This window comes from Maylandia zebra, linkage group LG16, assembly GCF_041146795.1.
Source record: "Maylandia zebra isolate NMK-2024a linkage group LG16, Mzebra_GT3a, whole genome shotgun sequence".
Taxonomy (NCBI): Eukaryota; Metazoa; Chordata; class Actinopteri; order Cichliformes; family Cichlidae; genus Maylandia; species Maylandia zebra.
In genome coordinates, this window is record NC_135182.1 from 26,501,471 (window position 1) to 26,515,290 (window position 13,820).

Here is a 13,820-nt window from a genome sequence, read left to right on the forward strand (position 1 = left end):
TTACATTTGCAATCCGACGTGTGTATGTTACCTGTTCCTCAGTTAGCGGTCTACGTTTTTTTGTGAAAGTGGGTATTACTAATCTAACTTTTCTCTCAAAGAGTAAGTCTTTAATTGTAAAACCTCTATCTGCCATGACTTCATCACCAGGTTTTAGGTATGTTAATATTCCAGAGTCCATTGTGATAAATTTGTCACTACATCGGCCGCCATATGCCTAATTTTCACCAGCATGTTACCTGTCCCACCAGGGGAAACAACACACTGGACCACTGCTACAGTCCATTTAAAGGCGGCTACAAAGCCATCTCCCTACCGGCTTTTGGGAAATCGGACCACGCCGCCATTTTACTCGCCCCGGAATATAAACAAAGGCTTCATCAGGAAGCTCCGGTGACGCGAGAGGTCAAACGTTGGACTGTCCAATCAGAGGCGACGCTGCAGGACGTACTCGGTGATGTAGACTGGGACGTATTCCAGGATACTTCCGCAAACATTGACGAGTTTGCGGACACAGCGATTAGCTTCATTGGAATGCTAGTGGATACCATCATCCCCTCGACTACAATTCGGACCTTTCCCAATCAAAAACCTTGGGTTGACTCTACTGTCAGGAGAGCTCTCAAAGCACGGACCACGGCCTACAATATGGGGCTCACATCGGGCGATATGACCAACTATAAAGCAGCTTCTTATGGTTTAAGGAAGACTGTGAAAGCGGCTAAAAGGCGTTACAAGGACAAGGTGGAGTCGCATTTCCAATATGGCGACTCCCGACGTATATGGGACGGGCTACGAACAATCACAGATTATAAACCCAGCACGGTGAGATGTACGAAACCGGAGTTAGCTGATGAACTCAATGCTTTTTTTGCGCGTTTTGAGGCGCCTCAGTTTCAATCTCAGAGCCCTGCACCCGCCCCCGCTGCTGAACCAGCACCACTGATACTCTCTGAGCATGACGTGAAGAGAGCTCTGAGGGCAACCAAGATAGCATACCGTGACGTGTGCTAAGAGTATGTGCAGATCAGCTAACTACAGTTTTCACTAACATCTTCAATGCCTCCCTGGCCCAGCAGGTAGTCCCCACCTGCTTTAAAACATCAGTGATTGTTCCGATCCCTAAGGACACCCGCCCAGCCAGCCTAAATGATTATCGCCCAGTGGCCCTAACATCTGTAGTGATGAAATGTTTTGAGAGGCTCATGAAACCCTTTATTAGTTCTTTCCTCCCTCCCGACTTGGACTCATTGCAGTTTGCATACCGGACAAATAGATCCACTGGAGATGCTGTAGCACAGGTCCTGCACACCACACTGAGCCATCTAGATGAGGGACGTGGGAACTATGTGAGAATGCTGTTTATAGACTACAGCTCAGCGTTCAACACCATAGTGCCCCACATCCTTACGGATAAGCTCCGGGATCTGGGATTCAGCACATCCTTGTGCAGGTGGATTCACAGCTTTTTGACTGCGAGACCACAGTCGGTGAGAATAGGGGATGTGTACTCTCATACCCTTTCACTGAACATAGGGGCCCCCCAGGGATGTGTGCTTAGCCCTCTTCTTTATTCCCTCTACACCGCGGACTGCACGGCCAGATACCCCACTAACTCCATTGTGAAGTTCGCTGACGACACAGTGGTGGTAGGACTCATCTCCGGGAATGACGAGAGGGCCTACCGAAGCGAGGTGGACGGATTAGCAAAGTGGTGTGTGGCAAACCACCTCTCCATGAATATCAGCAAAACAAAGGAGATGGTGATTGATTTTAGGAGACAGAGAGGCGAGAAAACTCACACCCCAATTCAGATCAATGGAAACCCTGTGGAGAAAGTCTCTAATTTTAAATACCTCGGTGTTTATATCAACGAGGACCTTAACTGGAACACACATACGGACTTCCTCATCAGCAAAGGCAGACAGCGCCTCTATCATCTGAGGCGTTTAAAGAGGTTTAAGATCTCCAAGAACATCCAGAGGAGATTCTACACCGGGGTCATTGAGAGCATCCTGTGTAATAACATCACGGTGTGGTACGGGAACTGCACAGTACAGCAACAGAAAGCCCTGCAGAGGGTCGTGCACACAGCTGAACGCACTATGGAACATCTTTACCAACACTGCAGGACATCTACGCTGAAAGGTGCAGATCCCGGACCATCAGGATCACTAACGACTCCAGCCATCCCGCTTACAAACTGTTCAGGCCACTGAGGTCAGGGAAACGCCTCTGTAGCCTGAAAACAAGAACTGAAAGGTTCAGGAGGAGTTTTTACCCACAAACAGTGAGACTCCTCAATCAAAACACAAATCGGACAACATGATGGACAATTCCATACACAGTATATAATTTTCTTTTGAGTTTTATCCTTATTTTTATTTGTATTTTATCATTTACATCTGTATTTATGTAAATACGTACACTATAGCTCTTAACTATTACAGCGTAATATTTTGCACGATATTATACATTTTTATACTTTTATATAGATATTTTTTTATTATAAGTTTAGTAAGATGCACAGTCGGGGGGGGAGTACTTTTTAGCCGGAAAAAACATTTCACTGTGTGTTGTACTAGTTATAACTACATGTGACAAATAAATAAAGAATTGAATTGAATTGAATGCCGCAGACACAAACATGATTAGTCCACATGGTGCAACAGCAACCAAATATTTGACTGTGTTGTGTGAATAATAATGGCTGTATGATTCCCCTCTTGAGCCCAGATTTCTGGGTTTCTGTAAAAGGGTCTCACTGCAGTCTATAATGCATGTACTATTTGGAAAGTTCTTCTTGAAGGCTTCAGGCATAGTTGCTTGAATAGTTTCTTTTGGCAGCCATGGAATTAATGGTCGGAGAACTTCCTCCAGCTTGTCTAACCAGTGTGAGATGATCTTGCTGGCCATGCTTTGTGATATATGAAACTGGCGGCTTAGGTCACCTATTACACGGTTACTCTTTAATTTCATAAGTGTCATGAGGACTTGATCTCGGACAGGCATGGTAAATTCATTGTTGTCATATCCTTCCAGTGTCGACACAAGTGTGTTAAATGTTTCTAAGGCTATCCCAGTGTACAGCAAAGCGTCTGCATCATTTTGAAGAATGAAATATGCAACTTCATCACACTGACTCATCTTATCCTGCACATCTTTTCTGCGAGACCTGTTGCAGTATTGATGGTCTTGTTGCGAAGGATCCTCCCACTGTGTGTGGACTGAGTGCAGATGTGGCTCAGGGGGTTGTGTGGAGATGCTGGCCTGGTCTAATTCCACTGAACGTAACACTGTGGAGTCTGAATAAGACAAAAATATGATGTACAGTCAAACTGTTAGCATAAGAGAAACTGTAAAGTGTCACTTAGCTTATTATATTTTTGAGTGAAATTTCTCATTCTACATTTTTTCACACAAATGCAAAATCATAAATGTCAACATAAAATGTTCCTAAGTCCCCTAAAAATTTGTCACAATTTTATTCAATTAATGTGATTAGATTTTATTTTACATTCTTAAAAAAGTCACAACTGTTGGTATTTTTGCAAAGGTTGCCTTTAACGTTTTTACTTGAGTTTTCTCGACTTGAAAAAACATGTTCTTTATAAACACAAACCTAAGACTTTTACAGCCCTTGGAGCTAATCTTTTGGCATTATTATTATTATTATAAACTTTCGTTAAAATTTAGACTTTGCTGCTAATAACCAGCTAGTGCTGATACTAACGCCATTCACCATAGGCTATTATTTAGTAAAAGTAAAGAATTGCGTGTTTAAAATGCGAAACGGTGGCAAACCACATTTACACTTTCACTTACCGGGTACAGATTCTGTGTTTTTGTTCGTATTACTGGAAGCTGTCACACTCAAAGTGGTCCGAGTGAGCCTTCTTCTTTTCTTCGGTGGGGGTCGGTCATAGCCCAGATAAAGCTCCGGGTCGGGGTGTAGCTCTGTGGGCTTTTTATCGATAAAATGAAAGGAGCAAACATAAACTCTCTTTGGAGGGTGTTTGAGTCTTAAAGCTGCCAGCCACGCCAGTTTCCGATCCTCCTTCCGCGGCATAGAGTGCAGTGCGTAGGGCGGTGGGCACGGACAGGCCTTTCTAAGTTGTTGATGCTCAAGGCAAAATGTTTCTAATGCGTTTTTCAGTTTTCTTGAATTATTGTGGCAGCCGACGACAGCACACGTTGAACCCGAGCTCATCTTTGAACAGGTAAAGCCACTTATTACCGCACAAAGTAACTGATTTTGTTGTTAGCAACGACTGAACGCTGGGTCTCGCTTTGAGTAACCGGAAGTATAAAACCGGACAACGGAAGTAGTGGTCTGTCATGGCAGCCTACGTACGCTCTTACAGAAACCTGGGGGGGAATTATGTTAAAATGCTCTTCATAGACTACAGCTCTGCATTTAATACCATAATTCCCTCCACACTCACCACCAAGCTGGAGCATCTGGGACTCAGCTCATCTATGTGTCAGTGGATCTCCAACTTCCTAACTGGCAGACCACAGGCAGTAAGGATGGGCGGACATGTCTCAGCCTCCACCACTCTCAGCACTGGAGCCCCCCAGGGGTGTGTTCTGAGCCCCCTGCTGTACTCTTTGTACACATATGACTGTGTGGCCACTACCAGCTCCACCACCATCATCAAGTTTGCTGACGACACCGTCGTGGTGGGCCTGATCTCTGATAACAACGAGACGGCCTACGTGAAGGAGATTAGGAATCTGGAGAACTGGTGCCAGAGGAACAACCTCCTTCTAAACGTCAGTAAGACAAAGGAGCTGATAGTGGACTTCAGCACTAAGCAGGAGAGGAACTACCAGACCCCCGTCATCAACGAGTGCCCAGTGGAGAGAGTGGACAGCTTCAAATACCTCGGAGTTCACATCACGCAGGACCTGTCATGGTCCTGTCACATCAACACCGTGGTGAAAAAGGCCCGACAGCGTCTCTACCACCTCAGACGCTTGAGAGACTTCCAACTGCCCTCCAAGGTGCTCAGGAACTTTTACTCGTGCACCATAGAGAGCATCCTGGCGGGAAACATCTTAACCTGGTTCGGGAACAGCACCATGCAGGACAGACGAGCTCTACAGAGGGTTGTGCGGTCAGCGCCATCCGCTCCGAGCTCCCTGACCTGCACTCAATCTACAGCAGGCGGTGCTGGACTAAGGCCAGGAAGATCGTGAAGGACCTCAGCCATCCCAACAACAGACTGTTCTCTCTGCTGAGGTCAGGAAAGCGATTCCGCTCCCTGAAGACCAACACAGAGAGACTGAGGAGGAGCTTCTTCCCGCAGGCGATACGGTCTCTCAATCACACCACCAGACAGTACTGACCCACACATATGGTTCTTACACACACACTGGACTTTCTGGACTTTGGTTTTGCACAACACTGGTCACTATATTCTTCATTTCCAGTTAATACTTGTACAGCTGCTGTTATTGTGTATATATTTATTTATATTTAGATTTCTTCATACATTCTTATATAGTTCTATATTGTGTATTGTGTATTTTGTTGTACAGTTATTTTATTTTCAACTTTAATTTATATATTTTATCTTATTCTTCCCAGTTAAATTTACCCTTCATTCTAATTTGTGTTGTACAGTTATTTCATTTTTAACCTTAATTTATATTTTATTCCTTCCTAGTTAAATTTACCCTTTTAAATTTTTCATATTTATTTCCTATCTTATTCATAGCCTTTCCTTTTTTGTTTTCTTTAGGTCACGAGCAGTTGTCCAAGCATTTCACTACATATCGTACTGTGTATGACTGTGTACGTGACAAATAAAATTTGAATTTGAATTTGGATACAGTACAGAGTGTGTTCAAGAAGCTCTTCTTGCAATCTCTTCTTCTTAAACTAAATGCATTAATTTATCTTACTCCTCATCATTTGCTCAGACTTGTTTGTAGAACTGGTATTTTAATTAATTTATATTTTTAAGTTAACTCAACTCAAGGAGTGAAAGCACCACTTACATCATACTAACTACGTAATTGTTGCTGACAAGAAGTGTATATGAACCTCTGGTGACATACTTTGTCAGGGAGACAGTACACAGACAGACTTCATTTCACCCTGACTTTAATTTGTAAAAATGTCATTTGCTCTCAGTTTGGAATGACATCTACTAAGGTAAACTACAAATATTATAATGGATAATGTTTCAGTAATTACTGTTTTTACTCTTGCAGGTTTAAGTGATATTGCAAACTACAGGGTCACTCTCTTTGTTCTCACTTTACTGTGTTACTGTGTGATTTGGCTGGTAAATTTGACGATAATTGTGACAGTCATTGTGGATAAAAAACTTCATGAACCCATGTACATCTTCCTCTGCAATCTGTGTGTCAATGGACTCTATGGGACTGCTGCATTTTATCCCAAGTTTCTCTACGATCTTCTGTCCACCACTCATGTTATCTCTTATGCAGGATGCCTTTTACAGGGTTTTGCATTGCACTCTTCAATTTGTGCTGACTTCTCTCTCCTAGCTCTCATGGCCTATGACAGATACGTGGCTATATGTCGACCTCTTGTGTACCACTCTCTGATGACTAAACAAAAAGTTTGTATCTTTGTATTTTTTGCTTGGTTTTTTCCCATTTATCTTATGCTCTTGAGCACGATAACAACAGCAGTGTTGAGGTTATGTGGCACACACATACCAAGAATCTACTGTATAAACTGGTTAATTAATAATCTGGCTTGCTCTGCCTCTGCAGCTAGAATTGTTATTCCTGCTTTTAATTACACCTTTTATATCGGCCATATCCTTTTTGTTTTCTGGACTTATGTACATCTGGTCAAAACATGTCAGTCGTCGAAAGAAAACTGGAACAAATTCATGCAGACATGTGTACCACATTTATTTTCTTTAATAGTTGTTGCTGTGTCTTTTTTGTTTGATATGTTATATGTGCGATTTGGCTCAAAAGAATTTCCACAAAATGTTGAGAATTTCATGGCAATGGAAATTCTCCTCATCCCACCAATTATTAATCCCGTCATGTATGGATTTAAATTAACAAAAATAAGAAACAGAGTTTTGAATTTTATATGTGGTATAAGTTCAACTTTGAGACTAAAATTATAAGTGTTTCTGCACAGAGGAAACTTTTTTTTAATATATGTACATATGTAATTTAAGAGAAATGTTTATATTTCTATGCTTAAGATAGAAGATGTGTTATGTAACTTGGAACACAATAAAATAAAATTTACAAAAATAATATGTTTGTTTCTTAGTTTAAATTAAAGTTTCTTAGTTAAAATCAGACAACTATTTTCATACCTGAAGCCTTTCACACATCTATGCTATGCATTATATTTGGTGTCCTATATTTATCAAAAGTTTTTTTCACTTCCAAAAAAAAAAAAAAAAAAAAAAGTTTTTTTCTTTTTATCTTTTAACATCTGAATCTCTGTGAGTTATAAAGAAGAACATGAGCACACAAGGCTAGATGCCTGATAGCTAGATGCCCACCAACTGTCACAGCAGTGTCAAAAATGTTTTACCAGTGGATTTATAGTTTTTATATCTTTTTCATTAGCTTGCATGTATTGCATGAATTAATCACATATATTAAACTACAACCACTTAAGATCATATAGACATTGCAGTCTACAGAAGCATATGCATCAGATCGTTCTCCTGGATTTTAAACATTTAATAACAATAAAGGAGTGAAACTACGCACACTTTCTACACAATTTTTATGTATTTAAGTCTGTGAACGCACACAGTCTCCCTAAAACCCCCAAAGTCCAAAACAAAATGCTTCCGGCCCAGTTCGATAACCCTAAACGGGCCGTCATACAGTGGATGCAGTGGTGTCCTGTGGCAGGTAGCTCCATGCCCTCCTGGGTTTTAATTGCACCTTAGAACACATATGCATCAACACTACAATGAGCGGGTGGAGGGAGGTTTGGAGTCTTCTCCCACCCCCATTCTCTGCGGCCTGCTGGAGCGGGAGGGCTAGTAGGAGGAGTTGGCCGTCCGACTGCGGTCTGGGGTGTGGGGCCTCCCTGCTGCTGCGGAGTCGGGGTGGTCTGCCTCTCCCCACCGCAGGGAAAAGGGTAACACCACCTGGGTCTGGGTGCAATTCCCCCCTCCAGGGGCAAGGGTACCTAGACCCGGTTTGTAGAGTACGCTTGGGGAGTGTGATTGTGTGTACAGCGTCTCTTTATGTCTGTCTCCACGTTGGTTGAGTGTGGAGTGAGTGCATATGAGAGCATGAGGGTGGGAATGGATGTTTGTGTCTGTGTGTGCCTGTATGTCTGTGTCTATATGTCAGGTTGGGTATCAGACGCCACCTCTCTGGGGACACCTCAGGCCCTCCAAGGTTTGGAGGCCTATCTCCACCCACCACCACTTCCCCTGCCGGTGGCGGACTCCCTCAGGTGTCGGTGTGTTGGTGGTTCTTTGTGTCTGGGGGTGGGCGTCCGGGTACACACCGGCTCACTCCTTGGCGGCCGCTTGTCGGGGCCTGGGGCCTGGGGCTCGCTCGGGCCCCTTTGGAGGTGGGGTGCCCCCGGCCTCTCGGCCTAGGGCTCGGTCACTCAGGCGCAGCTGGGGGCCGGCGGAGCTCACGGGCGCGTCACTGCAACTCCCCCTGACTTCTGCTCCGCGGCTGCTGGGCGAGCCCTCATCTGGGACTCTCCTCAGCTCTTACTGGGACAGTGGCGCGGCTGCCCCTCTGTTGGTCTTCCATGGTCTCTTGTGTTCTGGGGGCCTCTGGATGTCTGGAGTTTTGATCTCCTCCATACCCGCTTCACACCCTGGAGGATGGGGCTGTGGCCCCCCCACACTCCCTAGCAGATCATTACATGGAGAAACCTTTGGAATGCAAGCATGCTGATCCACACAGGTATGCACACATGGGTATTCACAGACGCGGACTAAAGCTTTCTTGGCTGCTGCCTCAAAGCACACTGTGCGCTGTCTATCTTGCGTGCTGCATAATATCGTTTATTACTTAGTAAATACTGATATCTATGACTAGCTAGTTTATTGTGATGGTGCTTTGTTTTCTCTATTATTATGTTGCTCTTTGTTGTTTGCTGTCTCCTCTGTTTGTTTTTGTTTGTTTGTTTTTTTTTTTTTTCTCCATACAGGTGACCCAGGAGTTTTTTTTTTTTTCTCTCTCTTCCCCCCCCCTTCTCACCGTCTCTTCTCCCCTTTGGTTTTCTTTCTTTCTCTCCCCCTCTCTCTCTCATTCATTCCCCCTGTCCTATTTATTTAAAAAAAAAAAAAAAAAAAAAATGACAAAGGATGAACTGAAGCTCTGCCATCACGTAATGTCGCATACTGCTGTTTCTGATGTCATTTAGAAAAAAAAAAAAAAAAAAAAAAAAAAAAAAGTGGTGTCCTGTGGGCATCGTGCCTGAGAAAAACAAACTTAGCAATCTCTAAAGTCTTCGGGACAAAGGTGTCAGGCAGGCAATGGTGCACATGACTAGGAACGCGAAGCGAGCGTAATTGAACGTTAAGAGACAGCACTGATGGTTCGAAGCACGGGGGAGGGGCTCTCGAGCAAGAATTCACTGGGAACGTGGAGGAGCTGACCAAGAACCACTTCAGCTGGAGACACGCGATCCTTCTTAACTGCAGAGCGCAGCCCAAGCAAAACCCACGGGAGGCAGTCAACCCAGTTGTCATCCTTTAAGGAAGCACGAAGCGCAGCTTTAAGTGACCTGTGGAACCAACCGTTCACACATCCCGGTAGCTTGCGGTTTGTATGCAGTGGTGCAATGGACCCTGACCCCCAGTCTATCGGCTATGGCCGACCAAAGCTCCAAAACAAACTCAGGGGACCGGAATGCGAAACCCAAGTTGACAAAAATGCTCTGGCCACCACTGCTACAGTCGCGGACACCAGAGGTATCGCTTCTGGCCACTGGGTGGTGGGTGCAGTCAACGATGGTCAAAAGCTGCGTGAAACCTTGTGACTGCAGCAGGGGGACCCACCAGATATACATGCACATGATCAAAACATTTGCCGGGGATGAGGAACTGCTCAAGGGGTGCCTTAGTGTGTTTATGGACCTTCGCATGCTGGCATGGAGCACACGCTGCTGCCCATTCCTACACAGATTTATGATGGCCTGGCTAAACAAAGTTAGACCTGACCAGTTTAACAGAGGCCCGGATCCCTGGATGAGGTAGAGCATACATCGAGTCAAAAACGCGACAACGCCATGAAAAGGGAAACACCGGGCGTGGGTGGCCGGTGGAAACGTCACAGACCAGGAGAGGACCGCCATCCGGTCTGTCCTCCAGCATGAGGCCTGTCTGCACAGATTTAAGTGCAAGGAAGTCTGGGTCACCACTCTGATCAGCAGCCATGGCGGAGTAGTCTATGCATAAACTGGAGAAACCAGCGCATGGGACAGTGAACCACGTGGTTGGACTTACCAGGCACATGTTGAATGTCCGTGGTAAACTCATAAATGGCTGCCAAATGGCGCACTCCACGTGTGTGGTAAAGTTATGACCTTAGAGAAAAAAACAAAAATGACGCATCGCCAGGTGGAGAGCCAGTAGCTCCCTGTTGAAAACGCTGTATTTGCGCTTGTTGTCGCGCAGCGTGCGGCTGAAAAAGGCAAGCGGTTGCCAGCAACCTGACATTCGCTGTTCTAGCACAGCACCCACCACTATGTCCGACGCATCGGCGTTCAACGCAATCTGCGCCGATGGGTGGGTCAGTAGGGCAGCATCAGTTAATGCATACTTAGCATCGGAAAATGCCGGGACATGTTCCGGGAGCCAGTCAACAGAGTCATTAGCCTTTTTACAGTGTACAGTGGCTGGAGCAGGTGCGCTGCTCTGGGGAGAAAGCGGTTATAAAAGTTCATACGCTTTTTTCAGTGTCAATTTGAAGTACATTTTAAGCACTTTCAAGGTCCCTTTTCAAGCTTTTAAAAACTGTTTATCTTGCCAATCTGTTATTTTCTCATTTTGACATACTGTATCAGCACAATTTATCTAAATTCAGGCAAAATTTAAAATATGAGTAGAAAGTGATGTTTTTGACTGTAAAAACCACAAGCATGTTTAACAAATCATTGTCATAAATGCAAATAGAAATTGTACATTTTTAAAAAATATGCACAAGTTTTGCAAACAACAAAGTTATATGGTACTATTTACCTAAAAATTCAGCCAAAGCTCAGACGTTTTTTATATAACCATTTAAAAGCATTTACAGAACAATCAGCTGTTCTGCATCAAATAAGAAGGCACACAAATTGTTTATGTAACTCCAAAAAATAGTTTGTGTCCACTATAACACTGATGAGAACAGCACAGGGATAAATCCTGCAGGTCTGACAGCAGGTGTGTCACTCAGCATTTACACTGCAATCTGCCTTTGGTGGCTTTTTTGCAGCAACTGTGACGTTCACTAGTAGAACTGACACACAAAACAAAACACCCTGGTTCCATTGCCAGACAAAGTCCGGGCTGTTTCAGATTTTCCGTGTATGACATCTGTTAAGGCACTGCAGGAATTTTGAAATAAATGGTGGTGAAATAATGGTGGTGTTCTTTCTTTAGTGTGAACCACTGCATGTCAATTTTACAGTCGTCTAATGTCCATCACTGGTCTCTCATCATTCCCATTGGAGAGCTGTGAGCCTCTCCACGATGTTATCCATCCATACTGAGATGCAGCTTGCTCATAGAGCATGAGGGTCCACAACAGCTGTGAGCTTGTCCAAGATGTTGTCAGATGTTATCAGATGTTGTCAGAGTCTCAGTACTCACAGCAGCCGCAAGCCCCTCCAAGATGTCATCCGTGCTGCGTCTAATGACCCCATTCTGAGAAGCCACGGCTCGCTCCATCGTTCCAATCAACATAGCGGGCAGCCTTGTGGGGATTTGGACAGCCGTTTCCGCTTTCTTTAGTCTTGGATAAGCCAGGGACAGAAGGACAGCATGCTCTCCATGAGCTTGAGAGCAGTATCATAACCCAGGCCAGAGAGAGAGAGGAGTTTCTCTGCATCTGAGAGGGAGTAGTGCCACAGCAGCAGTGCCTCGAGAGGAGTGTATTTCACTTGGGTGGGGGGATCCCAGAGGAGGGTCATAATGCAGCGGGTGGACAGTGGATCCAGCGAGTCCACCACATGATGGTATTTCGTGTCGTTGGCTGAAACGCCACGAAAATCAAACTGAGCTTCGATGTGCACGAACCATGAAGGAAGGTTGTAAAGCCAAAAATCCGGCAGCTTAACCACAATAAATGCAACTATAGGTGGAGGTGGAAGTCTGGCAGCCGCCGATGCTTCCAGGCTGGAGCTGGCTCCGTGTGCGAACTTTTGCATGTTCGCCTCAGATGTCACCAATGTGGAGGTAGGTAAGGACAACACGAGATATCTCAATGTTTCATTCAATTCAATTCAATTCAATTCAATTTTATTTATATAGCGCCAAATCACAACAAAAGTCGCCTCAAGGCGCTTCATAGGTACAGAGAAAAACCCAACAATCATATGACCCCCTATGAGCAAGCACTTTGGCGACAGTGGGAAGGAAAAACTCCCTTTTAACAGGAAGAAACCTCTGGCAGAACCAGGCTCAGGGAGGGGCGGCCATCTGCTGCAACCGGTTGGGGTGAGAGAAGGAAGACAGGATAAAAGACATGCTGTGGAAGAGAGGCAGAGGTTAATAACAGATATGATTCAATGCAGAGAGGTCTGTTAATACATAATGAGCGAGAAAGGTGACTGGAAAGGAAAAACTCAATGCGTCATGGGAATCCCCCGGCAGCCTACGTCTATTGCAGCATAACTAAGGGAGGATTCAGGGTCACCTGCTCCAGCCCTAACTATATGCTTTAGCAAAAAGAAAAGTTTTAAGCTTAATCTTAAAAGTAGATAGTGTCTGTCTCCCGAATCCAAACTGGAAGCTGGTTCCACAGAAGAGGGGCCTGAAAACTGAAGGCTCTCCCTCCCATTCTACTTTTAAATACTCTAGGAACAACAAGTAGGCCTGCAGAGCGAGAGCGAAGTGCTCTAATAGGGTGATATGGTACTACAAGGTCATTAAGATAAGATGGGGCCTGATTATTTAAGACCTTGTATGTGAGGAGCAGGATTTTGAATTCAATTCTGGATTTAACAGGAAGCCAATGAAGGGAAGCCAAAACAGGAGAAATATGCTCTCTCTTTCTAGTCCCTGTCAGTACTCTTGCTGCAGCATTTTGGATTAGCTGAAGGCTTTTCAGTGAGTTTTTTTGGACATCCTGATAATAATGAATTACAGTAGTCCAGCCTGGAAGTAATAAATGCGTGAACTAGTTTTTCAGCGTCACTCTGAGACAGGATATTTCTAATTTTAGAGATGTTGCGCAAATGGAAGAACGCAGTCTTACATATTTGTTTAATATGTGCGTTGAAGGACATGTCCTGGTCAAAAATGACTCCAAGGTTCCTCACAGCGTTACTGGAGGCCAAGGTAATGCCATCCAGAGTAAGAATCTGGTTAGATACCATATTTCTAAGATTTTCAGGGCCGGGTACAATAACCTCAGTTTTATCTGAATTAAGAAGCAGAAAGTTAGCGGCCATCCAGGTCTTTATGTCTTTAAGACATTCCTGCAGTTTAACTAATTGGTGTGTGTTATCTGGCTTCATGGATAGATAAAGCTGGGTGTCATCAGCATAGCAGTGAAAATGTATGCTATGTCTTCTAATGATGCTGCCTAAGGGAAGCATGTATAATGTAAACAGAATTGGTCCTAGCACTGAACCCTGTGGAACTCCATAATTAACCTCAGTGTGTGAAGAGGAC

The 13,820-nt window shown here is 44.4% G+C and overlaps 2 protein-coding genes across 2 annotated transcripts; one reads left to right on the plus strand and one right to left on the minus strand.

Moving 5' to 3' along the window:
• Nucleotides 1–2,221: 2,221 nt before the first annotated feature.
• LOC143412905 (uncharacterized) lies at nucleotides 2,222–4,197 on the minus strand. The gene is made up of 3 exons (XM_076874700.1): nucleotides 3,826–4,197; nucleotides 2,635–3,305; nucleotides 2,222–2,242 (listed from the first exon to the last, which is right to left on the minus strand). The coding sequence occupies exons 1-3, from the start codon at nucleotides 4,067–4,069 to the stop codon at nucleotides 2,222–2,224; spliced, it is 936 nt and encodes a 311-aa protein (XP_076730815.1). The 5' UTR covers nucleotides 4,070–4,197.
• Nucleotides 4,198–6,182: 1,985 nt separating this feature from the next.
• On the plus strand, nucleotides 6,183–7,124 carry LOC106674872 (olfactory receptor 11A1-like). Its single transcript, XM_024805369.1, has one exon. It carries the CDS (start codon nucleotides 6,183–6,185, stop codon nucleotides 7,122–7,124), a length of 942 nt encoding a protein of 313 aa, XP_024661137.1.
• Nucleotides 7,125–13,820: the final 6,696 nt, after the last annotated feature.

What these genes read in the sequence shown, in the direction of transcription:
- LOC106674872 (XM_024805369.1), top strand. Translation starts at nt 6,183, where the DNA reads ATGGATAATGTTTCAGTAATTACTGTTTTTACTCTTGCAGGTTTAAGT.
- LOC143412905 (XM_076874700.1), bottom strand. Translation starts at nt 4,069, where the DNA reads ATGCCGCGGAAGGAGGATCGGAAACTGGCGTGGCTGGCAGCTTTAAGA. An exon ending in AAACACAGAATCTGTACCCG is followed by an intron (nt 3,306 to 3,825) that starts GTAAGTGAAAGT and finishes TGTCTTATTCAG; the next exon opens with ACTCCACAGTGTTACGTTCA. An exon ending in TAATCATGTTTGTGTCTGCG is followed by an intron (nt 2,243 to 2,634) that starts GCATTCAATTCA and finishes TCTTGTTTTCAG; the next exon opens with GCTACAGAGGCGTTTCCCTG.